This window comes from Neopsephotus bourkii, unplaced genomic scaffold, assembly GCF_033783945.1.
Source record: "Neopsephotus bourkii isolate Nb327-2 ecotype Australia unplaced genomic scaffold, CSIRO-AGI_Nbou_v1 NB_1707, whole genome shotgun sequence".
Lineage (NCBI taxonomy): Eukaryota > Metazoa > Chordata > Aves > Psittaciformes > Psittacidae > Neopsephotus > Neopsephotus bourkii.
Window position 1 is genome coordinate 992,204 of NW_026902181.1, and position 27,164 is coordinate 1,019,367.

The following is a 27,164-nucleotide window of genomic DNA, read 5'->3' on the forward strand; positions in this document are numbered from 1 at the left end:
GACACCTTCCACTAGACCAGGTTGCGCAAAGCCCCATCCAACCTGGCCTTGAACATTTCCAGATTTCTTCTAAGCCCCCTTTGGACGCTGGGGGCTGCTCTAAGGTATCCACAGAGCCTTCTCTTCTCCAGGCTGAACAACCCCATCTCTCTCAGCCTGTCTCCAGAGGAGAGGTGCTCCAGCCCCCTGATCACCTCTGTGGCCTCCTCGGGACTTGCTCCAAACTGGTCCACACCCCTTTTGTGTTGGGAGCCCCAGAGCTGAATGCAGGACTGTAGGTGAGGCCTCAACACAATGGAGTAGAGGAGGAGAATCACCTCCCTTGACCTTTTGATGCTCCTTTTGATGCAGCCCAGCACACTATTGGCCTTCTGGGCTACATTTTTAAGGGGTCATATTGAGCTTTTTGTCCATCAACATCCCAAGACTTTCTCCTCAGGGCTGCTCTCAATCCAGTTTCTGCCCAGCCTGTATCTGTGTTTGGAATTGCCCCCAAGGCAGGCGCAGGACCTCGCACTTGGCTTTGTTGAACTTTATGAGGTCTGCACTTTCCCACCTCTCCAGCCTGTCCAGGTCCCTCTGGGTGGCATCCCTTCCTCCAGTGTGCCATGCAGCTTGGTGTCCTTTGCAAACTTGCTGAGGGTGCACTTGATCCTACTGTCCATGTTGCTGACAAAGCTGTTAAACAGCACCAGTCCCAATACCACCCCCTGAGGAACACCACTCATCACTGATTTCCACTTGGACATTGAGCCGTTGACTACAACCCTTTGAGTGTGACAATACAGCCAATTCCTTATCCATGAAGTGGTCCATCTGTCAAATTCATGTCTCTTCAATTTAGAGACAGTGTCAAATGTCTTGCACAAGGGTCAGCTGTGAACACCAGCTGCCACAACTGTTTTGTGGCATTTGTTAGAAGTAGACAGTGTGGTTTACCCTCAGGTGTCAGTGGAGCTCAGCTCTGGTAGGGATGGCAGAGGGTCTGCCTTGATTTCAGCTCTGGAAGCAGGAAGGGGCATTGGAGTCTGCAGGAGCCCAAAGAAACCAAGAACGTGATATTTGGTTGCAGCTGGGCACAGCTGAACATGCTGATGTTGGCTTTGCAAAAGCCCAGACAATTCCTGCTGTATGTGTTGATGCTGCATGATTGTCCCTTGCTTTCTCTGAAAAACCTCCATTTAGCAGCGTTGAGAACTCTCTACTGAGCAAACACAGTGCAGGCTAGAGGAGATGGCAAGGCTTAGGTATAGCAATGTACATATAAGTATGATATGCATCTATGCCTGACTCAAATCCATGAATAGAAACTGTAGATAGGAACTCCACCCTTGGCCACAGGGCAAAAACAAAGCTTGCATCTGAATAAATCCTGTCAATCTCAGCTGCCAACATCTCCAAATCAGAGTGACAACAGGAGCTGAAGCCAAGTGCTCTGAGTATTTTCTTCCAGAATACCCAGGAGAGCTCAGCTGTATGTAGCAGAGACGTTTACATGGTGTTTGAGGCAACATTTCTAGTCTTAGCAGAGGTGCTAGGAAATGATTCTGCTTCCCAGGCAGGACTCAAACCACAGCATAGCCAGGCCTGTGAGTCCATGATTATCACATTGATCTTTCCAGTGCTCCCATGTAGCATAAATCATGTGTTGGATAGCTACTGCTCATCCCAGACATGCATCTTAGCTACCGCTGCATGTTATAGTGCATTGAATACTGCAAAGGAAATGCCTCTACTCAGCTTTTCCTGAGGGCCAGATCTTAACCATGCTAAATACAGGGCGTCATTTCCCTCCCTTCCCACAAAGCACAGTGGTGGAATACAAAGCAGTTTGATGAGACACTGTTTCCCTGTTTCAACAAGATTTGAAGTTGAGGGAAGAGGAAAGGATACCTGCATACAGCTGCCCAGATTGGTCAGGGAAAGGGGCTCTCACCTTGAGAAGGAGCACTGGGGGAAAACACTGCAAAACTTGTGACTGATTTTTAACTGAGGGTGCAGGAACAGAAGAAAGCAAGGCACCTTTAAAAGGGGTAAGAGGAGATGGCATGTTCTCCAGACAGTTGTGACTGACAAAGTTTAATCTTTAAGACTTAATGGCTCTACCTGCTATATCACAGATTTCCCCATCAACATCTCTGGCCCTAGACAGCTGCCTGCCAGCCATTACCTGCTCTTTGCAGTACCTTCCCTCAGAGGGAAGGTCCCCCATCACAAACTGAGCTAATGTGGTCCCACAGGCATCAGCAGTCATACCTGTGTGTATGGCCAAAGCATTCACTCTCTTCTTTACAAAAGGCTTGCACCTGGCAGCAACTGGCACTAATCCCCTGTGAAACCTGTGACACTGGGGCATTTTGCCAACACATCATTTGGCATTTTTAATCCAGCACCCTTACTTATTTGCCTTTACCATGTCAGTTTGCCCAGCCAGATCAATGAATAATTCAGCACTGTTGAGCACATGCCAAAGCCACTTCAGCACTTAGTAGGATCAGTTCTTTGGTTCTTTTCTCCATTTAAACTGCATTCCAACATAATTTCCTCTTCATTGCTGCTAGACAAACAAGACCTACAAGTAGAAAGTACATTACCATATCTATATGGAAATATAGCTATATATATGGAAATCACCCCTTTGATAGAAATTATGTGCTGCTAACCATTCTGCTCAATTCATGGTGCCTTGCTGCTTGTGCTCACTGCCACCTTGAATGATGGAGAAGCCTGGTATTTTTTTACAGACATTTATTGGAGGTAAGGGTCAATAGCCTGACCATAAACATGATCTCACAAACCAGGATTCAGAAAAACCTGAGGTCATTTCCCAGTTCTGTTGTGCATTCCTGGCGTTATTGCAGTGAGATCAATTCACTACACCAACAAATCAATTAAGCATATGATATACTAGTCAATATCAGTCCCTTCATCAGCAGCTTTTCTAGACAAAGGGGGTTTAAGATGGGCATGCACATGTTTCATCCTATGTGTGAGATGACAATATCATCTCCTTTCTTGCCTTGCCTGGAGATTTGGACTATTTCACTGTCCCTTGCTGCCAGCCTGCAGCACTGAGAGAACTGGGGCTCTCAGCATGGACAAAACCTGTAGATTCACTGTTTCTAGTGGCCCTGTCACTGTGACCAAGCCATCTCTACTTCAGTCCCCCAGAATGGCACTACTTAGATCCTTTCCCTGAAAGGACTGAGAGCTGTTTCTCTGGAACATTAGACATAACTGCACATGCAATTTCTGATGCAGTTTACATGTGCAATTACCATGTCTGAGAGCACCAGGCAGCAGAGTGAGCATATAATATCCCACTGCAATAACTGTACAAATAAACTGTATAGATGAGTGCTCGTTTCAGAAGGACAATTGCTACTATGGCTTTTATTAAATCCCACTCATTTTATGACTCCCTGCTTGGAGCAATAAAGCCTGTTTCAGTGACAGCAGCAAAGCTCCCGCAGCTCCAGTAGCTCCAGTGAAGGCATTTGAGAGAAAGAGCAAAGGCAGCTTTAGGAAGTAACTTCCATTCTTTGGAGAAGCTCTGGCACTTAACCCAAGCAAGTAAGTATAGCTGCTCATGTTTCAATGGTACATTAGCCAACAAAGTAACCTTCAGAAATCCTGACTATTAATCTCCACTGGCTTTTCTGTAAGGTCTCCTACCCTGCTCCTTGCCTGTTTCCCAGATACAGACCTTGTTTTGTTGATGCTATCAGCATTTCATTAGGATGTGTGCAATAACTCCCCCATGCCTAAGGAACCATCTATATTTCTAAAAGAGAGCAGAAAAACCTTCCTGTACAATGCCTGCTTCTGCCAACAGCACTGAGTGAGTGAGTATAGGTCCTATGTTCCTTTTAAACGAGTCACAGTGAAAACAGGGTCTCTGGGGTTGTGAAAAGCTGGATTTTGATTTTACACAACTGTGGATCCCAAGAAACAACAAGGAAGGCAAAGGGTTTCTAGCAGCCAGGCTGTGCGTGGTATCAGACCTTGGAAATCTGCATCTGTTTTTCCCTGAAAGCTTTCAGTCTTATCGCACCTTCTATTCAAAAGGTAAGAAGCAATTAAAAAAAATACGTTTTGCTCATTTATATGAAATGTGCTGCTCCAACAGTATCTACATATACCCAGATGATTTAGCAACAGCAAGAGCTGCTTCCCTGCCAAAGTATTATTTAGGATTAAGTCTGTAAGGGGACAGTCTTTACTGAGATTCCTGCTTCACCTGACAATCTGGACAGTCGAATGCCAAGTTCTTCACACAAGCTTTACTTGACGCCTTGGAAGATGTCTGTAAGACATGGCTTTTGTAAGTAATACTGAATATCTGTGTCCTTTCTGTGCTTCTCAAGTTACCCCAGCTCTGGAGGACTCCTGAGGTCACATCTCAGTAGTTTTGTTTTGTTTTTCAGTTGTACTTGAACTGAGTTTTAAATTATTTCCATAGGAACTGTGAGAAAGCTTGCACAACTTTTACAGTGACATTAGAGAACTGCAGGAAAGTACTGAAGGAATGATGGCACATGGGTGGACCTGATCAGTGCCACGTTACAGAAGACTCCTACGGGAAATCGCGACATGAAGCAAACTCTAACACCATCTGAAACCTTTGGAAAAGATCACCAATTCCACATAAAATCACATGGCACCAGTCAAGAAAGGAAGTGATACTGAAGGGCTATAAATGCCCTTTTAAACCTGCAAGTCAACAGGTCCTGAAAGGAAGAAGCTTTCTTGAAAGGAAGGGCTTTCTGAAGCTGAAAGGAAAATAAACCCTAAAATGAGGTTTCTACTAAAGCAAAGAGTTTTCCACCAAAAAAGCAACCTCACTGGCAGGGCTTTTCCCCCACACAATATTTACTGCTGCGTAACATGGCGTAATGCTTTATGTCTTCTGAGCCCTGAATACGCAGGAAAAACCAGTCCTTTTGAATGGAGAAACACCTATTTCAGAAGCACAAGGATCTCAGTATGCCAAACAATGCTTGGATGGAGCCTCCCACACTCAGACCACTTGTAAAATCTATCATCACTACCAAAATTACAAACCCTCATAGAGCTAATTTAATGAACCTTGACAACACCACGTATCCCCACCACAGCCAGGGTAGCATTTGCAGATAAACCTGTGGTGGAGGTAGAAAATTATTGCCATCCAAACCGACATGTCTTAATGTAGCGTTAGTTTTATTTCTGTACATGTTTGTATTCCTCACACAAAAAATGAAATGCTGTGAAACCAAAACACCAGAATGACCTCTCACTGCTGCAGTACCTGTGTCACCACTGAGCTGCCCTCAGAGCTGGAGGGAGAAGAGATGGTGTCTGTGATACCTATCTGGAAAAAACAGTAGGCAAAATCACACAAGTTGGGTAAAGGCCAACAGAATTTGAAAAAAAATTATTACGATAGGGGAATAAACCAAAAGAAAATAGCAATCAAAATGAGATTAAAAGTGACAATACCACCAGACGGTCTTTTTTTGGAGGAAATCAAGCCCTTTGAATGTTGAATCATTGTATGTCAATTATTTTCTATGTTGTTCTGAACTGACACAACACAGCAGCCTCCCAATGAAAAGATGAAAAATAAATCCCATTTTCAGTCAGTATTGCTATTGTGTCCCAATTAGCAGTGCACGCTCAGAAGCTAAGGGAAATACCAGTAAAATCAATACCCACCTCCAGGTTTTATTCCCAATGGAGATCTCCTATCACACACCCACCCTTCACTACAGTCAAATACGTTAATTTTAACCTCATGCTAACTACCAGATACAAATAGCAATACTCAGGGAAGTACTTACTCCTCTTAACATCTGAAGAATTAGAGCCACTCTGAAACAGGCAGACATATTCCAAGGTTTGTATTTCACCTCTCCTTGAGAGCTAGAGATGTATTTTCTATCACCAGGCCTTAATCACAAATTTAAATCTGTCCTGAAACAAGTCCAAACTTTTCATTTGAATCAATCAATGAAACTGGCTAAAGTCCATGATTCCCAGCTCACAGACCATTGCAGAGGTTCAGAAGTGGCATTTCTAGCAGATCAGAAAACAAAATATACCAGAAGTTCCCTGCAACACACTATATAAGAATATTGCATTAAGATGCAAAATACTGTGTGCTAATTAAAGCAAAATATTCTGATTTTTCCTTACCTGATTTGTATTACAGTATATAAACTTCCCTAAGCACATTCTGAGCTAAAAACCTGAATTGGTGCAGGGAATGCTCTTTAATATCATTTGTAAAAAAGCCTTGCAACCAGTACAGCTTTCCTCTTCATTATATACAGGTTGTTCATTGTTTCTGGGTGCCCAAAATAAACTATATATTGTGTCAGCCACAGAAAAGTTACCAGTAGGTGTTAGATTTCTCTGTCAACAACAGATCTTTGAGATCTGCTGGGAGGCAAGGGATAACTACCTCTAGGCATCTGGGGAAAAACAGCTGCCATCAGACTGTCAGTGTCACAGCCTTGCCTGAAAGCTGAGTCACTGATCACTGACAACAAGAGAATGCAAAAGGGACACTGTGTCAAGATTTTGGCTTTTAAATCGTGCTTGAACTGTGATTCTGCAGTTGAGGTGTGTCCACATGAACAGAAAAATCATTCATGCGCAGTTATCTCCTTGCTGTCTTCCTCAGAAGCAGGACTGAGTTCACCTCAGGAGCTTGGCTTTGCAGGGCATGGACGTGGATATGGACGTGGATATGAACAAGGGCAAACCAAGCAGTGGGCTTGTGCAGCCCAGCTCACCAAGATAGGTCTTAGCAGATTAAATATCTTTCTTCTTTGGATGACTTCTCAGCAAGTTCCTGCTTGTATACAGATACCCACCCGCTCACTGTGCTTGGCTTAGACTTTGCCATTCATGGCTTTAGTAATTAAACATTAGACATAACCATCAGGCATCTGTGTAAAGTCAAACAAGTAGCTCTTTTTTTTTTTTATCATTGGTCACAATGTAATCTTGATCTGGCAGAAACATTTTATAACACCACCATCTTGTTCCTATCAAAAAGGTCTGTATATTCCTGTCTGAGTGCTATGACTGATGACAGCTCCTCAGAGGCAGTCCTTTGCTCTAGAAAGGAAGACATATGAAAAAGGAAGGATAAAGCCTATAAATTTTTATAGCTCCATACTTAACTCACAGACAAGCAGTGGAGTGGAGAGCAGTCCCAAGAGATCCCCCTATGTTAAGCTACACCCAATTTTAAAAGCACCTCTGAGCATCCAGGCACTGTGTTTAAGATGCTTTGACACGCATTAAAAGTTTGACCTTACCCAACACATGGGAAGTAATTTTCATGAGCACAGCCAAAACTCAGGGGAGGAAACAGATGCCAGAGGTGAAATGGCAAAATGCTCAGGCTATGGACAACAAAGGTGGTGATCTGAAGGGCGTGAGGTTTATTGAGACATTTCTGAAGGTCACATCAAGGTCACTCTCTGATGCATATACATGGTGCATCATGGTAGGGCATCAATGCACTTGGTGGTTACTGATCCCTGCTATGCTCCCACCAGACCAGAACTCCGGGGAAAACCCTAGAGCCAGCATCTGGCCAGCTCTGCTTTACCCCTCTACAGAGACCCTGCAACCACCCCTGAGGCCAGAAAATGCCAAACTCACTCCTCCTTCTCTGAAAAAATAAAGGGGTATGGGAGGAGTGGAGAAATCATGTACAGCACAAAATTGCTGGTGTGCACACTGCTCATTCCCACCACCTCGACCTGCACATCTCCACATTTCTCCAGCTCAGCTCCAATTATCACAGTTGACTGCTGTAACAAGCTGTCATATGGCAGCTGAACTGCATTAACTGGCCAGAAATGTGGAAGGCAGGCCATATCATGCTCCAAAGACAGAAACATTTCCATTTGCTTGGCCCACAGTGAAAAAGTGTAGCTGTGAAGTGTCCACTCCTACTCCGTGGGCAGAGGAACATGCCTATGAATTGCTGCTGAGGCAGCTCAACAAGGATGGAGAACCTCCTCCAGTTACAGTTGCTGGGGTCCCACTGCCTCAGTCATTCAAAAGTCTCTGGAGTGTGACCCTGTGAAATGAGACCATTTAGATTTGTCTGCATATTCTTTGTCATCACAGCTCACTGTCTGAGTCCTATCACATGTTCACAGTAATCCTTTAGATTCCTTTTAGACTCTGAGCAAGGAGAGCTGCAAAGTAGCCAGAATTCAAGACCTCTTGGTCTACCAATCTACTGCTGAACTTCCCAAAATATACATACCATGAAAAGCTGAATCCCTATTCTCCATATGAAAATCACCTCTCCTTGCCACAGCTCTGTATAGAATCATAGAATAGTTAGGGTTGCAAAGGACCTTAAGATCATATAGTTCCAATCCCCCTCACATGGGCAGGGACACCTCACACTAAACCATGGCACCCAAGGCTCTGTCTAACCTGGCCTTGAACACCACCAGGGGTGGAGCATTCACAGCTTCCCTGGGCAACCCATTCCAGTGCCTCACTACCCTTACAGTAAAGCACTTCTTCCTTATATCCAATCTAAACTTCCCCTGTTTAAGTCTGAACCCATTACCCCTCTTCCTATCACTACAGTCCCTAGTGAAGAGTCCATCCCCAGCATCCCTATAGGCCCTCTTCAGATACTGGAAGGCTGCTATGAGGTCTCCACGCAGCCTTCTCTTCTCCAGGCTGAACAGTCCCAACTTTCTCAGCTGATCTTCATACAGGAGCATGATCAACCAGTCCCCTGATCAACCTTGTGGCCCTTCTCTGGACTTGTTCCAACAGTTCCATGTCCTTTTTATGTTGAGGACACCAGGACACCAGAACTGCACACAATACTCCAAGTGAGGTCTCACAAGATGCCCCAGATGCTTTCATTTGGAACTGCTTTCTTACTCTTTACTGACCATTTTTGATCAATTTAGCCAATAAATACCTGATCAAACACTTTTGCCATAACTTTGGGTTGCTAGGCTACAAAGCCAAGGAAGAACATGCATCAGAGCAGAGAGATGAGAGCATGCTGAAACATGCCTTTGCTGCATTTTCTCCTGGCCACTGCCTCAGTCTTAAATTCATCCCTGACCTTACATCAGGGAAGTCAAGTAGAGGCATGGAAGCAGAAGACTGGCCTGGACAACAGACTAATTGCCAGTGCTCCAGGTGTGTCCCTAGCATGGGGTTTAGGAATGCAGGTGTCATTTCTTCCTCTAAGACCCTCTATACTTACGCTACTTCACTGGTTTCAAACTGAGACTGCACATTGTAAGTTCCCAAAGAGGACAGATTGAGGAAGGGCCATGTATACAGCAAGGTAAGAGGAGATTTGTGAACCATTGTGGGATGTAGGATCAGACATCCCAAGAGAAAAGGAAACTCTTTTGCTCAGAGGAAGAGTCCAGAAGATTTGTGGAAAAGCTGTAAGTCATGTCCACAGGACCTCTTTCACTCAATACTTGTTCATGGTTCTTGGAAAACACCCACCACCATAGGTTCATCTGCTCTGCATTAACTGAGCAAGCCCACTTCAGATGGCGTTCCATAGAATAGTCATTCAGGTTTCTACATTTTTCGAAGGTGGGCAAGATTATCGTGGCTAACTCCATCTTTTCTACTGGGCTTCCCCAACCCTTCAAAAAATTCCTCCATCCCTGTTATCATGCAGAAATTAACAGAGTCAAATGAGTCCACGTAAGGAAAGGTGGGTCAGCACACTGTGCTGCAGAAGTCTGAATAGACATTTCCAAGCAATATGGAAGAGATCCCTCCTGCAGCAAAGAAACTCATATTGTGCTGCTGCAGTGGGCTGTACAAGCCCAGTCCTACCCTGTAGGGCAGGCAAGTAGCCCACCATCAATGTGAGGATGGCCTCTGTGCAAGCATTCTCTCCAGTTCGCTTCAAAAGGATTCAGCCAATGGTAGAAAAGAACAAAGGAAACGACAAGACAGTTCAGAAAGCTCAAAAACATGACCAAAGAGGAAAGACTGAAGCATCTAGAACTGCTTAGCCTAAAGTGAAGAATGATGGAAGAACGGCAACTGTTTTCGATAGATGCCTGGGAGTTGGTAGAGGATCTGCCAACAGAGGCCTTTCCAAATGAGTCACAGGCATCTGTCAAGGAATCCTGGGTGTGGGCCAGGATATGGGCTCTCTGGACCTTGTAAAGTTCCTGCCAGCCCACACTGTATGAAGCCACACTGAGTGGTATCTCTAATTTATCCTGCTCTGCAGTGTGCCTGCAGCTCATGGTGCTGAGGCAGCATCACAGGACTAACCCAGATTTGCAGGCTCCAACTCTCAGCTACTCGCAAACCCCTGCCTTTGCTGTTCTCAGCATGTTCAGATGGACAGGTAATCAAGACCCTAAGCAAGCTGAACTAACTGCTTTGAGTAAGGGGTTGGACCAGGGACCTCCACAGGTCCCTTTCCACCTAAACTATTCCATGTGGGAGGCAAGCGCAGAGAGAGTCACCAATTTAAGATCTGTGGCAAGGCCAGTCCTATATTCACATGTTTACTTCTCCAGGCAGTTTTTACCCCAATCCTCCTACAGCATCACATGGTGAAGCCACTCTAGACCCAGGCAGGACACCCTTCTCCCTGCACCTTTCACAAACAGGGATTTTCCAAAGGATGCAAAGCTACCGGAGCCCCATAAAAACAAAACTGAAGCACACGAAACAGATGGGTGGGAGTGTGGAGGCACTTACAGCAGATGGCACTAAAATATTAAACTAACATGATCGTATGCTTAAGCTGCGCCGTGGCTTACTGATGACTCCAGAGCCAGTCTGGTAAAAGCACACAGATGAGAAATGAGCCTCAGGTTGCTAAATCACCCTTCCAAACATCCCCTTCCCACGGGAAAATGCCTCACTAGCAACTCCTCCAACAGCAGGGACGTGCTAGCGCGATGCAGATGATGTTTCGTTGAACAAAATGAGTTCCAAATAACCTCGTGTTTCTCCTTGATCTCTGCTGCAAAACCACCTCCTTGAGAAACTGTGCAAAATCAGTTTGTCTGGGGGACCAAGTGCAGCAGGGGGCAAGGACCACACTGGGAGATTGAAAGGGAAAAAAACACACTGCTTTGAGCTTGTCCACTGCAGGACAAACCCTGAACACTATAGGACACGGCATGAGAGGCACCAGGGAGAAGGTGAAACATATTCTTCAACTCAGGGCATTTACGAACGACACCCCAAAACCAGAAGTCATCCAGACTGCAGTTTATGATACTACCTGAGAGACACCTGGCCACCACATAGAGATGGGTGGCTATGAACCTTAAGGGTGTGTTGTAAGGGCACACACTTGAGGGCACTAACCAGATTAATGTTACAAAAAGCCTTTTCTAAGGCATAAAGATCAGGATGCCTCCTAGTACAGGAGCGTAGGACTTTGCTGGAACCCTGTCTGGAGCCCAGGTTCTGCCAGTTGTGCCATCTAGCATGTGAGTGACAGCACAACCCCATGGCTCTGGGCCTGGTTTTTCTTTTTCCTTTGCTATATTCTGACATGAAATGAAAAGAAAATGAAAGTAAGCATTACTGTGAATGTCCACATCCTTTTCTTTCTTGTTAATCTGAGCTCGGACATCTGATCTGAAACGTAATAAGCTGCTGCACATTTCATTAAAAGGATCAAGCAGAAGGAATCTCCTCAGATACTCATTGAAGGAGAGACTCAAGAAAGACATGATGACCCAGCACAGGGGAAATCTCTGACCAGGACCAGGTCCCCAGGCTGTGGGACACCAGCATACAGTAAGACAGGCCACCCTGGCTGAGAGCGACCGACATGCATGGCAAGGGAAGACAGGAAAGAATTCACAGCCAGAATGCTTCTTCCAAGCCCACTTTGGTCCAGGCTTCTCATGAACTGCCTCTGGCTAAAGGAAACATGTTTCCAGGACAGCAAGTCTTTTCTGGAATTTCCTGCATGCGCAGCCTGGATGTCACCAGGGCTATGCAGTGTCACAGCCCTGTGCAGGGCACACCAACCTGTTGAATGATCTCCCAAAGTTTGTGAAAAATCTCTTGCAAGACAGGGTTTTCTTAGAATAAACCTAAAAATCTGCACTCCTTGCTCTGGCTACCGCAAAACACAAATGCATCTGGTCTTCCTTCTCTGTGGCTGAAACCTCCTTTCCTGCAGAACCAGATGTGCTCTAAGCCCTGTTGTGTAACAGCTGTGTCCACCTCTGGGAGGAGATGCCAGCAGTAAAATGGGATCAGCAACAACAGAACAGCAGATGTCTTGGTACAGCTTTACCTTCCCCTCTGCAGGAGTCAAAGGAGTCATAGATAGCAACCGTGTAACTGGCCAAAACAAAGCCTGTGTTGGTACAAGCAACGAGATCTTTCTGACCATGCACAAAAGCATGACCATGTTTCGCAGCTAAAAGCATGGGAATAGCTCCACTCCTTCAAATTGCGATAGGCAGCTCCAGTAAAATGGAGGTAGGAAGTCGTTGCCCATTTTTGTTATTGCCACTGGATGGCAACAGACGTTAAGCAGAGACGTTGAGTTATTACTGCACAAACCACACATGTGCTTGTTGTGATCTACCTTCTATTTGAGGGGAATGTGCTTTCAGCACACCTAGAAGAAACACCAGAAAGGTCTCTGAGGGATTAAGCCACAGGCTGACAGTAACAGAGCCAGCACGACTGTTCCAGGGGCATGTTGAATACTGGACATTCACTTTGTACAGCTTCTCCATGTATTTCCTGGAGTGTTTGTTCACTCAAAATCAGGTTTTGTCTTGCCAGCCCAGGGCAAACTCTTCTGATGAGACATGCAAAGTATATTTAATGCCATGGTTATGAGTGAAAAACTATTTGGTGGAACGAAAGCATCATGATGTGAAATAGTTAACACTTGTATGTGAAACTGATGGCTGACTTCTGAAAATTACATAAACCTGGCTATGCACTGGCCAACAGACACAGATTTATGCAGAAGTGTTAGAAACACACCCAGGTTGTTGAACAGTTTCACTTGAGCCATCAGTTTCCTATGAACCTCCAGAAATGCTGGACTAGCACTGACCTGAAGTCAGGAGGGACTTGCCATGGCCATATGGGGTTAGTTCCCCACCTGTGCTCTATAAACCTCACTAGGACCATTCAGTTTAACAAGGACTTGCAGTGGTACCACAATTTGGAGGTGACGTGTTACATGGAGTTAACAGGAAACAATGAAGGTTTTTCTGTTTTCTATCTTCTAACAAGTACATACTCACACCTTGTTGCTATTCTGTTAATGACAGATAGCTATAATTAAGATAATTCTCAGTTAATGAATGACAACAGTGCTCTTGCTTTGGGTGACATCTCTTTGCTGCACCTCCATTGTGCGGCACTGCCGCATCTCTCTCTATTCTCATCACTTTGGCTGAGTGTGGCCCATGACAAATGCCTGCCAGGTGCATCTGAGTTGGAGTAGGACACACATGATGCTGTGATGAAAAGCTCTACCAAGACCTCAAGTTCATGCTATGAAATCCCTGTCCCCTTGGATGTGCTCTGCCACATCATTTCCCTGCCAGCCAATGTGACTCCAGGCTGATGGAGACAGGGAGGACCCATGGAGATGGTCTGGTCCCACCAAGCCCATTAACACATCCCTGAATTCACCTTTGAGAACTGAAAGACTGCTGAAAGGTTTCACATTAAATCTCTGAGTGAGGGACAAGCTCTCTTTTCCCAAGTCAGAAGGAAAAGCCCTATACTTTCAAGGTGAAAATTTAACTAGCACCCAGACATGGCAACCTATGCAGCAAATACCCATGACTGGAAGGTAGTGTAAACTAGACCCCACTACCACCTGTATATCCTTATCCTGTGCCCACCTTGCAATACCTGGGAATAGACTTTAAAATGTTACACGAGATTTAGCAATAATCTTCTTGAGAGGCTTGGTTTTGTTTTCCTTGCTTTGGGCACTAGAGCGTCTCGAGGGAGAAAAGCAGATACTGAATTAGTCTTCGACACACCACAATCAGCTGTCTTGTGTCTGTCCTGGAGGAAAAGTGCCTCCCACTACTGTCCTATGGGGATGCAGATAGGAAACACGGACACATTGCAACAGAAGGTCTGCTTATGCACACAGGGATTTTCTCTGACCACCATATGAGAACAAGGCTCTGTTAGCATCAGTCTAGTAAGAGAAAATAGTAATAGGAATTAAATGAGACACAAACAATAGGCAAAAAAAAAATCTGACTACAATCGAGAAGCACTGAAAAATGCCAAAATTGAGGGACAGGCAATTAGGTGTCTGTGTGGTATTCTCCAACTTATTTCCCCAAGTCCAAGACCAAATTGTTACTTGTCTGCCCAGAACAGCACACAGAATACAACATGGATGCAGAGCCCCAATGCTAGACACTGCAGGAAGGGTGTGTAAGGCAAATTCAATCAGCCCTACAATCAGCTCCTAGGGTTTGGGCAGGGCCTGGGCCAGTCCCAGTCCCACAAAAGGGGAATTTGGGAAGGGAGAAGGAGATGGTTGGAACTCATTCTAATTTTGAGCAAGCTAAGCGTTGGGCAGCATGACATTGTGAGCTCTGAGAATCTGTCAGGAAAACATAAGCATTAATCATGTTCTTATTCAGCCTATTAATGTAATTACCACTAAGATTATCAGTATTAACATCTTATGTTGCCCTACAGATCTTGCAGTCCTCAGCACATTGTGCAAGATCAGGCTGTTTCCTCACTAGATTTACACGCTTGGGTTCACAGCACTAGATAAATCAGTTGTAAAAGTGTGCCACTTAAACATGTCTGCCACATCTCCAGGCCATCATGTGGTCAGATACACAAATGCAGACAGAGGAAGATGCTCTCTAGGCAGCCGGGCTGGGGTTTGCCCCCCCTCCAGCTCTAGCCAGCTGTTTTCAAGGAAGCAGCAGCTCTCAGTTGCAAAACAACATCTGACACCAGAGCTGTGGACAGCCGCTGCCTCCCAGCCCAGCCTGGGGGGATGGCAGAGCAGGAGTGGGGCAGGCATGGGGCAGCCCCACTGCCGCTCCCTCTCTCTCAAGTCAGCCTACAAAGCCAGAGGCACACAAAGGTCCTTGCTATTAGAGCTGCGTCTTGCAAAGAATGAAATGCCTTTTCCTCTTGTGTACCTTTTGAACCAAGCTGGTTACAGGCTGCAGAGACACTGGCAGTGTCAGTGTGCAGTGACTGTGTACTACCCTTTGGTCCTCAGGGTCTAATTCGGACCAAAAGCTGGTAGTGCCTCTAGGGGTTTGGTGGGTCCAGGCAGACCTCAGTGCCTGGCACAGCAAGTGCAGACCTGGCTGGCTCTACACTGGCTTTGAATGGATCCTATGGGGAGACAAGTGCCCTTGAGCCCACCTGTGTACCTGGGAAGTGTCCTGCCTTCCATCTCCCAGAGCTGGATTAGGGAAGGGGCTTTCAGAGGGGCACACAGGATGCCCCCGCAAGGCACACAGAGCTGGGATGAGCATGCCCAAGCCACTTACTACCCTGCACTAGCCTGGAAGTGTATACAAACCCCTCATTATTCAGGATGGATGGTGTCAGCCACTGTGAGAGATTCATTTAAGTTGCACCAGTTTCAAAAACACCCAGACCCACCAAACTCAACCCCTGTCCTACAAATACCTCTTTTTTTTTTGTCTAAACTTATCTTCAAAGGCATTATCCTTACATTTCTGGGAGGGACAGGACCACCTCCCTGGTTGCACCCATTTCCTGGGACATGGCAGGTATTTCAAAGGAAACAGTAATTTGTTGCTCTTTGTCCTCCAGATGCCTGATGTACAAATCAGCCTTATACTACTGGGGTTCCTGCTTGATCCAGTACCTATATGTTTAAGCCTAAAAATTATTGTTGCTGGTATCTTCTATTGTTTCCCCCAAAACAATAAAAGGGGAAGGAGAAAAAGATGATGATGGGAAGGTGTGATCATATGTGCATTGTCACAGGAATGCCCAGCTTTGAGTTGAGGTTATCTAGTGACAGCAGCTCCTCCTGCAAGGAACAGCCACTGCTCCCTCCTCCCACTTATCAACACTGCAAAGAACAGCATAAACATCTGCATTTACCTTTCTGCTTATTTAAAAATGGCAGTAGGGGTGAAACCAAGAGACTTCTCTTTCCAGAGTCCTTGGAAGACACTTTACTTTGGTTAACAACAGTTTCTTCAACGGGTTTCTTCAGGATTATTCTTTCCTTCAGCTCCTCAGTGCTGATGGCAGAGGCTGGGGCTTCAGCACTTACTTTTGGTGCAACAAAGGAGCATTTCAGATAGGATGTGGACTCTGCCAGGTTTTCCCTGTTCATCCTGCTCTCTGTCGTTTTACTTGCTTCATAGTCTGAGGCATCAGTGCGTGAACTGTTCTCTTCCTTGATAATGTCCATAGGCTTCATCACAGGGGAGTCCTGCTCCCTCTTTGGGCTCTCTTCAGAGGCCGATGAGGCATCACAGGACTCAATGATGAGCTCACTGTCGAGCTCAGCCTCCCGCTCCTCTCGTAGGATGCTGTACTGTATGGAGGGGGAGGCAGGTGATGGAGGGGGACCTCCAATATGGCTGAAGGTCATGTAATTGGAGTGCAGCACCTCCTCAGCAGCCAGTGGATCCTCCGAGACCAGCTCGATCTCAGAGTCCCCTGATTCAGCGCTGCTGGCTTCATTATCCAGGGGTGAGGAGGCGGTAGGGCGCCCAGGTTTGACCCGCTGGTCTCTCTTCTCAGTGGAAAGGGCTGGCGACTGCTGCACCTCTGGGGTCTCAAAGGAAAAGCTTTTTGCCTCCTTGATGGCACTGATGAGTTCATCCTCCGACAGGCTGCCTTTGCCCTGCGACTCTGAGCCGGATGGTTCTGCCACCCAGAAAGGAAGAGGAAAAAAAGGGGGAAAAAGTGTTAAGAATGAGATTTTCTGGCTGCTTAGGCAACAAACACAATAGATTTCATGCCAGCACAGATCCCTCTGGCAGGGCTGGTAACACAGGCAGAAAGTCTCCCCATCTGGGATGACTAACAGTAATAACAGCTTGTCCTTACAGAGCATTTCCCATGCACATACTTGTTACAAAAGAGGTATCATTAGTATCGTTTACTGAGGAAACAGCTGGAGCACAAGGCAGTGCTGCTCAGTGGTTGGCCAGTGGCTCCACAGTATGGTTTCCACCAGGAAAACCACCCACCGTGAGGAACACGGGCTCAGGCCACACATGGCAGCATCTGACTGTCACCAACAGATACAGGTCTGTTCCGGGGACAAACACGCACAACAGGGCTGGTGGATTCCTGACACCCCTGGTCATAACAAGCTCTGTGCAGTAGTTTTGTCAAACTTTAACTTTCAGGTATGTAAAGTTTCAGGTCAGAATTTTTTCTCAGCTTTTTTCAGGAGAGCAGGTGGTGAATTTTCTGTTTGATTTTATCCCAATTAGGTCCAAGACTGAAACTCCCATTTTTACCTTAATTCTTTATAACATTGAGAACTATGTCAAACAAAATCAAAGTGACCAGCTTGTCACTCAAAATTTCAAACAAAAAAATTCCTCAGCATTTTCTGGCTTACACTGGAAGAAGATAGAGAGTAAAAATGAACCCTTGAAAAGGCTGCCTGGTCACCCAGGATTAGCAAGGAGACCACATCCCCTACTAGAAGTGAGGCCAGCACCAGAATTTCCACCTGTTCTGGCTGTATACCACTTTACCACATAGGATTTTGTAATAAAATAACAAATCAAGTAAAATTGCATGCAAAATGTTCACAACATGAAGCAATGGAGACAGCACAAGCCACTGTCCTGTGTTAGTGCGTGGGTGAAGATTTCCCTTGGTCATTCACAGAGCACCAACCAGCACAGATGCCCCTGGAGCATCAGCAGCAAGGCCAGCCAGGCCACCTCAGCCCGTCTGTGCCAAGGGGGATCACAGCAGCAGTGCACACCCTATCTCCAGCCAGCACCTGGCTTCCACTGCCTCCTGCTTTCCACCTTCCATGTCAGTGACCCAGAGATCTCTGCCATCCACACACAAAGCCCTCCCTGTTGAGGGGAAGAAGAGCTGAATTCCCCAGTGTTGTTGAAACAGCATCAAGCACACAGGGAAACTGGCCTCCGAGCGAAATGCTCATTCACTAATTTTATATCATTATTAATGTGACAGAGGTCACTAAGTGGCATTGCAGGTGGTGGAAGTTCACAAAAGCCATCAGAAAGGTAGACCCCCAGGTTTCCTTTTGCTGATGCTGGTGAAGAGACCCATGCAGCACGCAGCCCGTATCCACATGTCTGCGGATGTCATCAGGGGTAAGTTTTCCACCCCCTTGGTTGCAGGTAGGATCCCTGAGCTGACCTGTGCCTGTTCCCAGTGATATTTGCCTTCAGCCCAACTCCGCTTCAGGTGCAGCCACTGGCATCAGCCCCCCCCAGCCCACTCAGCAACACTGACCACCTCAGGAAGCTCCTCTACAACAGGGGGTGGGAAAGAGATTTTATCAGACCTGACCCGGGATAAAAAAATACTATTTCTGGATATTTCCTGACTAAATTTCTCATGGCAATAGCACGATTTCTTCCTGATCATATGCTTTCCCCAGGATGAATCAGATAAAGGGGGAGATTTTAATTATAGCACCCAAGCCATGAGGTTCTGCTGGGAAATGGGCAAGAAAAACAACCTCCTCATATCCCTTCAAGCAATTCTGGTTTGAGTGTCTGCAGTACGTATCATCGGTAATTTTGAGCACGTATTGTTGCCATGTCTGCAGCTCCTCCAACAAAACATCTCTCTTGTAACACATTCCTCTCACATGAGAAAGTCCTTCTGCAACCCATGGTATGGCCATAGTCAGGATGAAGGTGTCTGAGACTGTTCCGACACAAGTTTCTGTTGCATCGGCTATGCTGAGCAGGAGCCTGCGCACCCTTTTCCTCCGGCTGCAGGAAGCCTGCGTGAGCTGCGCCACTCTCCTGCATTCCCATGGGTGAGCGTTTTCTCCCTGAGCAATGACTTAATCCGGCAGGCATCCAAACAGGCATGCGACTGCCAGCCCTTGTAGCGCAGCAACGCACTGCCGCTCGACTTCACCCCACTCCTGCCCTCACTGGTAATTTGTAATTCTCAGCCATGGCATTTACCTTGCAAACAAAGTCCTTTGTGGCCCACAGCAGAGTGTCACATCTACCACTGGCACGGGAAAGCATACCCACCGCCTTTCAGCACCACCACAGTGCATAAACAGACCACATCTTCCTTACCCAGAAAGATGATGACCAGTAATTAAAAGTAAACCTTTTTAAAAAGCCCTGATCCAAGCAGGGGGGAACGAGGGGCTTTGCCAGAATACTTGAGGGGGACGTAGGAGCGACAGCATTGCTGGGTCACTGAGTAGAAACAGGGGGGTTCTACGCAGTCATAGGTTTTACATTTCTTCCTTGCTTACAAACACAGAGCCCGGGGCTGCATGTCCCTGGCTGCCGGAAAGGGGGAAAATAGAGAGAAAACATTCTGCAGAGCCAGCTCCTAAAAGAAACTGCCTGCTTCTTTCCTTAATGCAACAGGATCAGTAGTGATTCTGGCTTTCCAGCACCCAGAGGCAAGGCAGTGGGACCTCCTAGGGCTGCTTGGGCAGAAAAGGTACCAGAAAAGGTACATTTCTGTGCTGGCAGTTACACCTGCCACTCCAGTGCCTCCCAGTCAGGCAGCAGCTGTGAGGCTCAGCCACGCACTGTTCAGCTACTTTGGTGGAATACAGTTATCAGGTGTCACAAAGGCACCCTTGAACAGTCACTGAAGACTGAATAAATAGCAGTTAGTGCCTGGAGTTCTTGATTACCTTGTAGTGCAAAAAGTGTAAATCAATAAGAAAAGGGCACATCTCTGAAGCAGCATGTGATGTCACCTAGTCAGATAGAAGAAGAAAAATGGGATACTAAAGTCTATTTACAATCCAAAGTTTCTGGCTGATGCAGGCAGGATAAACTCACAGCTGCAGTTAACTCTGTCTCTTTTCTTTGTGTGTGAAAGTGTACAAATGCATACACAGTTTTGGGTAAGAGCTAGGTATTTCTCTAAGGGTAGGTGTTAGTGTGGGTGGAAATCCCAAACTGGAATCTTAAGGAAATTCTAGCTGATTTTTAACTGCTTCTAGATGCCATCAAAGCAATGGAAATTTCAGCTTGGCGATGTTCATTGTCAGATGTTCCTTGACAAAGGGTTAGGATTCCAGGACACTGAAATTTAGTTTTAAGCCTGAAAATTCTTTTTCCTGTCACAGAACTTTATTCCTTTTTAAAACGCTACACTGCTTTTGTATTTTAGCAGTGTGCAAGACGGAAAATGAGGAATAGGTATTAAGTGCTACTGCAGTAACCAGGCAATAAAGAAATGCATAAACATGGGATTTTCATGTCCCCTCAACAGAAATCAGGAGCCTTTAAAAAAGACTGGCCCTTTGATCCTTCAGTCCTCTTTGTAAATAAGGTGACAGCATTTCCCTCAGCACTTTTTAAAAGCAGTGCTTTCACTTGAAAACAGCACTTACTTTTAACAATTTAACCTTATACTCTGCAAGAGCAAAGAGGTGTTAAAACAGACAGTAATATTTAAAATATGAACCCAGACATTTGCAGTGCCCTGGTCCCACACATCTCATTTCCTCTGGGAAGCATGGCCAGCCATGGTGACTCCAAAATCACCATGATCCAGCCCAAACTGTTGCCTGGCTGACAATATCCTCAATGACACACACCAGCTCACAACTTCCTCTTAAGGAGAAATCCCCTTGGGTACCAGGCTCAGCAAGTCTGTATCTGACCCCAGCCATGCTCCTGAGCAGCTCTCTTTAATTTATTTCTGTAGATCCCCAGCCCTGTCCTCCCCTCTTCTCACAGAGAAAGGGCAGCCCACCCTGAGCAGTGTGTTAGTGATGGGCAGCAGTTTGCACTCCACCTCAGTCTGGCAATGTAACTGATGCTTGAGCAGAGCAAAAAAGCCTCCAGACATGGATACCCACTAATGTCTGCTCACAACCACTTGGACCCACCCCACAAACCCATATTAATTCTCCATCATGCAGGACTACAATTGCAACCACTCTCATTGAATACAAAAATAACCAGTGCCATGCACCAGCATTACCTGTGCCAGAAGACGGTGGCGTGACAGACCCCGGGCTGTCATCTTCTGGCTCTGACACTGTCACTGTTGGTACCACCTCGTGGCTTGGCTTCAGGCCGGTCTCTGGCTGAACTGGGCTTGACTCTTTGCTGACAGCTTCCCCAGCACTTCCTGTCTTGGTGAGCGTGATCTTGATGGGGGCTGTAATGTCAGAGGCACTGTGCTGATCTCCAGACCTTGTGTCTTCAAGCTGATCTTGCTCTTTGGCTTCCTTCATGCTCTCTGAAGCTGGTCGCTGAGGTTCAGCAGTGTGGCTGGATCTGGTGGATATTCCCTGGTACTTATCGTTAAGGTCTGGGCTCTCGTCTTCTGAGTCAGGCTCATGCTTTTCTTGGTACTTTATTTCTTCTGATCTACTTATGTCCATGTATTTATAAGATTCTACTTTCATCGGATCTGCTAAGGTTTTATCAACTTCAGTAGACTCTGCAGGGGTCATCTCTATTCCTGAATCTGAGCTAAACAAACCACGGGACTCAAACCCGGTCACATCTTGAACAGGATGCCCCAGTGCGTTAAACCCCTCTGTGCTGCCCGAGCAGGGAATGGGGCTGTTTTCCTGCTGATAAATGCCCATGTAATAGGTGGAGTCCCGTGGGGTGGTGTAGTGGACGTCCGAGATCAGAGAGGTGTAGAAGGAGCTGTCGCCCCCATTGGCAGTGGAACCATAGTCAAAGAGGTGTGAGGAGCCTGTGACACCTAAAGCAAAGACACAAAAATAATGCACATTGAAGAGACAAGTGCCTGCATGCATCAATCTTTCTGCAAAGCTATACTCACTCCCCGCTGATTTTAGATTCAGTTTGTGCACTGAGCTTAGCTTTGCTTGCAAGCTCTTTGGGACTGCCGCTTACTATACCTTTGGGCAATAGTGGCACATCTGTCAGACAAAGCTTCCAGCTTCTGTTGTATCTTAAAATAGCTATAACGATGCTGAGAGCTGCTAAGATAGCTATAACGATGCTGAGAGCTGCTAAGAGTTCCTGGACAATATTTATCCAGCCTGTGTATAAAAATCTCCAGTGGCAATCCCACAACCTCCCCCACAATCCAACTCAGGAGCTCACCATCAAATACCCTTAAAAAAAAAATAATCTAATGTCCAATACAAACCAAATCTAGAGCTAAAAGGGGTTGTTTGGGTGGTTTTGTTTTTGTTTTGTTTTTTTTTTGTTTGCTTTTAATGCAGAGAAATGGAAGAGTTTCAACCTAAGGAAACTTTTAAGAAAATAAATCTGCTGGGCAGAAATTTAGATGCAAAGTTTGTAGGTAGCTTTAGATTTCATTTTCTCTTTTAAGAGTAACCACCTTAAATTTGTGAAATAGCAGGGCAGAGACTAAACAGCCTCATTTAGTTATTTCCACATGCCCAAAAAGCCGTATCCTGTGTGCATCATCTACAAAGCATGCCAGCATGAAAGTGGTTAAACCTCTATCCATACCCATGCATCACTTTCATTCACCACCTCTAATTCCCTTTGTAAAGCTTTAAGTTTCTGGGGATGACGCTAATTAAATTACAAACAATGGCCACTCTCTATTTGCAGCATTAATATAAAGCACAGCTCAACAATGGGAACAGCGAGTCCCCCATGAGGGAGGCGGGAGGTGGGAAGACAAATTTTTATAAGGGCTGAGGGAACAAGGATATAGAGGAACAGAGCTAATGCCTGTAGGAGCTGGTGCCTGTAGGAGGGCGGTAGCCTGTTAACTGCTTGCGGCGGATACACGTTGCATTGCAGAGGCTGGCTGGCTTTCTCATCACCCTGCAAGGGATGTGGAGCTCCTGACATGCTCCATGTGTGCCATGTCCAGGGCTTCCATGCACAATACAAAATGAACAGTAACATTAAAGGGGTATTTGCTGCTGCTGCAAAGCTAGAAACTGGGTGATATCAGCATGAAAGCTCCTGAGCTACTTGCACTTCATTATTTTCTTTCTCCTCGCACATACATAACAATACCATCTCTAAATACCATTGCAACTGTTTTGTCCCCACAGCCTTCTACGCATTAGATACATGCAGGTCATTTAGTGGACCCTGACGCAATTCCCCCCCCTCCCCCCCGCAACATTGTCCAGTGTGTAGCTACAGGTTTTATTTTACTGCACAACCTCGCTGGATTTGACATGCACAACACAAGCCCTGCACAAAGGCATAATGACCATTTCCCTCACCGTATTTTTGCATCACTCAGTGCTATGATGACATGCAGCAACTTTTCTTCCCTGGGCCTTCAGGGTAGGAACAACATGCTTCTCCTCTTACAAGAGAGTCCTGGTAGTGTAAGGAAAAAGCAACTCAAAAGTGCCATTCCTTGCTTTTCAGCCTGCCTACACTACCTGCTCCTGTGTGTCCATCCTCACTGACTTTGGGTGCTGCTGGTCCCCCTCCAGCCCTTACTGCTAATCTGCTACTGCACACAATGCTGACAGCCCATGGCATTTGTGTGTAGGGATGGCAGCTGCCTTTGCCATACAAGAGTGCAGGGCAAGGGGTGCTGTAGCTAGCAGGTGAAAAATTATCATCACCATTCCCAGTGATTCCCAGGCTTCAGTTTGGTCTTCCCTCTGTTACAGAGCACTGCGCAGAACTTTAAACAGAAATACTTATGTTCAAGGCAAGATCTTGTTTCACAGCGGTGAGGGTCAGTGCAGAGATTTTTCCTATGCATGTGAATGTGGGACTACTTTTTCCTCTCTGTGTAGATTTACATTCTCCTACTCTAAATTTCACCTTCTATTTTCCTGCCAGCTCGTCGTTCAGGGCTGCAAGCTCCTTTTGTAACTCACTGCAGGCAGCTTTCATCCAAATGACTCAGTCTCATCAGCAAAGCTATGTGAGAATGGAGACTAAGCAGAAAACCACAGTGAAACAAAGCAGAGTAAGGGCTAAACTGGGCTGTCCAGCATCCATATCAGGTCCTACCTGAGGTCACCCAGTGGCTCACATAGATAGCGCATACCCAAAAAAACATTTCTAAATGATCAGTGAGCAAAAAGGGAGAGGTTCTCTTCTCTTGCTAATATTTTTCTTGCTGAAGTTGCCTTTTTTGAAAATTGTCCATGAACAGGCTTGGATTTTCACAAATGTGTTGGTTAGCTGGAATTATCTGATGCATTGTTTATGCCAATATATTTCAGGCTGTGAATTGCTGACTACATACTTTTTATGCCTGTTGCTGCCAGTATCTGCTGGTCTTAATTTACTATTTGTTCTGGGTGAGTAGCTGTCTAAATAATGCCGTTTTGGGGCTGCTCTTTCTTTAGATATTTTCTCTGTGCCTATTGGTCCTCATCCAAAGCCCACCAAACTCACTAGAAAAGTCCCAATGATTCTGAGTGGCTTTGGACCAGCTCAAGATGGCTGCGCTATACTTTCTGCTCTAAGCACTCATGAAAAATACAACATCACATAACCATCAGTGAACAAAAATACATTCCTACAAACATCTCACTATTGCTAGCAAAGGGGGGGCACAGGCAGAGTCTAAAGGAGACTGAAGTTGCCGTCAAACCAATATACATAGATGCTGTTTGCAGCTTTCATTTCTGCTTTGTCCATAGTATATGTGAGCCAGATGCGCATGCATTTGCAGCACTTAGTAATGCTGATCAATATATCAGTGTAAGGGTTTCTAATGCATTTGTGTCAGGTGATTCATAGCAGAAGTTATCACAAGCCAAGAGATCTCGCAGAAGAGCCACTGTGATAAAGAGAGCCTAGGAAGAGATTTTCATATTCTTTAAGATATTCATCAGCAGAAAGAAAAATAACCCTGAAATAGTCATCAACAGAAATGTCACATTTTCATATAGAACAAAATCCAGTTATGTAGCAGATGTTAACACAAGAGCTCATTTAAAATGGACTCACTGTTGACCATAAACCTTTATTTTTCTGCAGTGGTTTTGCAAATAACAATGAAACCAGAAAATGCATTTCTTACTGGGGTTCAGGAGGAAGACAAAGAGTTAAAGGGTGTGGAAGCACGTCCATGAGCATGTGTGAGCAGAGAGAGAGTTCACATTAGCAGGACATAGAGGATCTCAACTCTCAAGGCAGCCGCAGAGTCAAGAGCACTGAAGACAGATGAAATTACCTAATTACCAGGGTTTAATTCAAGTCTTTCTTTCCACAGGGAATGATTTAAAGCCATTGGTAAAACTGCATTTTATTTGGGAAGTGTGAATCTATCAGCTATTAGGCTGGCTATTAAAGACATGGAAACCTATAATAGCTGAACAGATTTTTGTTGAAGAATAGTGTATTCAGAGCCTGGTGATTAAGCAATGCCCTCCCTTACTTGGAGTTTATTTAGTTCAATATCCGTGGGAAGGAGAAGGCTTGAATAGCACTGGTAATTGATGGCAGTATCAGATTTGAATTCACCCTTGTTACAAAGGGTTGGGTTTTTTACTCTGGATTTCCCTCAGAAATGCCCAAAAACTTGCCTGCCAATTCAGGTAAAGCAAAGCTATTCAGTGCCTGAGAGCAGCAGTCATGCTTTCTTGTAACATAAGCCCTCAGGAAATAATTCCACTTCCTGCGACCAGCTAAGAAGTAATGGGTCTGATCCAATCATTTGAGCACAGCTGAGATGCTCAGCAAGTTACATGTGTTTTCAACTGTAAAGAAAAAAAGTAAATTGAAAATGACTGGTTTGTTTCCTCAGAATGAGTAAGTGAATGCTCCAGAAATCGTCTCCTACAGCACTGGATTTAGAGCTATTTAGCAATTTACACAGGAAATAATTTAGAAATCATTGGTTCCATGGAGAGTAGCTCTTAATTTAAGAAAGGCAGCTGAAGCCAAATTTGGATCAATGCAAGAGGAAACAAAAAGTTATCTGAGGGTAATAAAAAAAAGAGCTAATTTAAATAAACTGATTTCCCCCCAACTACAGGATGCTCAATCTTCTTAAAATTGATCACTTCAGAATATTTTGTTCAATTTTCAGTAAAATAACCAGTTTTTGTGTTAACCTGCCTTTCTTAATGTTTGCATGCAACTCTGGTGACCTTCAAGGGCACAGACAGACTGACAGAGAAGGACATGACATTTCAGTTCTGCGGAACAGCTGGCAACCCTGCAAAGCGAGGTTCAGTATTTATCGTGTGCCAGTGATTCAATCAGAATTATTAATTTTCAAGAGGGGGGAGAACTAATCTTTAATTAGATTATGCTATTTTTACAGCCTAGAGCTGCACTGAGGAGAGGAAGGATCTTTGGTTGCAACGGGAGGAATCAAGGTTTCAACGACCTTTGCAGACAAAAGCAGAATAGTGTAAGAAAGCCGCTTCCAGCAAATTCCTGTAAGTCTTTTAAATAGTTGGCTCTGACTTTTGCTTTGGCTATTGAGCCTCAGGAGTCATTACCAGTGCTGCAGGGCTGCTAACTCCCAAAAGCAGGGCATCCCCACCTCCCTGTCATATCCATGCAGATCACAGCCTCCTGGTGACAATGTCCACCTTGTCCTGTTCAGACAGTCTCTGCCCTGTGGTAATTTATGGACTAGAGATAATAACAAGGAAAGCCCCATAAACAAGGTAAGTACTCTTGTTTGGCTGGCCCCAAATGGTGTTAGAAGGTCTCTCAGGCCACATGTCACTCCTAGTACCTCAGCCCTTTTGGTGTCATCCAGAGATTTTAGATGACAAAGAGGCCAAAACTGAGTGACAAGCATTTTCCAGCACAGCAACTTTGCTATGATCCAAGACTCCCAAAGGGACTGCAGAGCTCAGGGGTATGCAGTGACTTACTTTCAGCACTGAGACTAAAGCCTGGCTCTTAAAATGATACCCCAGGCTGTCTTAAAGACTCAAGGAAGATTGAGTGCTTTGTCAAGCTTTCTATTTTATAATTACTCTCTCACCTAGGGAAACCTAATTTCATAGCAAGGCTGACTCTTTCAATCCAAGGAGCCATTATGGTGTCCCGCTGCCCCTGACAGTGATGCACGAC

The 27,164-nt window shown here is 45.4% G+C and overlaps 1 protein-coding gene across 1 annotated transcript in view; it reads right to left on the minus strand.

Annotated features, from left to right (window-relative positions):
• RTN1 (reticulon 1) overlaps positions 1–27,164 on the minus strand; it is a 122,115-nt gene that overhangs the window by 32,969 nt on the left and 61,982 nt on the right. Inside the window, exons 2-3 of the mRNA XM_061376178.1 lie at positions 21,160–21,897; positions 16,108–16,884 (exon numbers count right to left, since the gene is read on the minus strand). Of these exons, the coding sequence (XP_061232162.1) occupies positions 16,108–16,884; positions 21,160–21,897 (1,515 nt within the window). The remainder of the gene's footprint in view (positions 1–16,107; positions 16,885–21,159; positions 21,898–27,164) is intronic.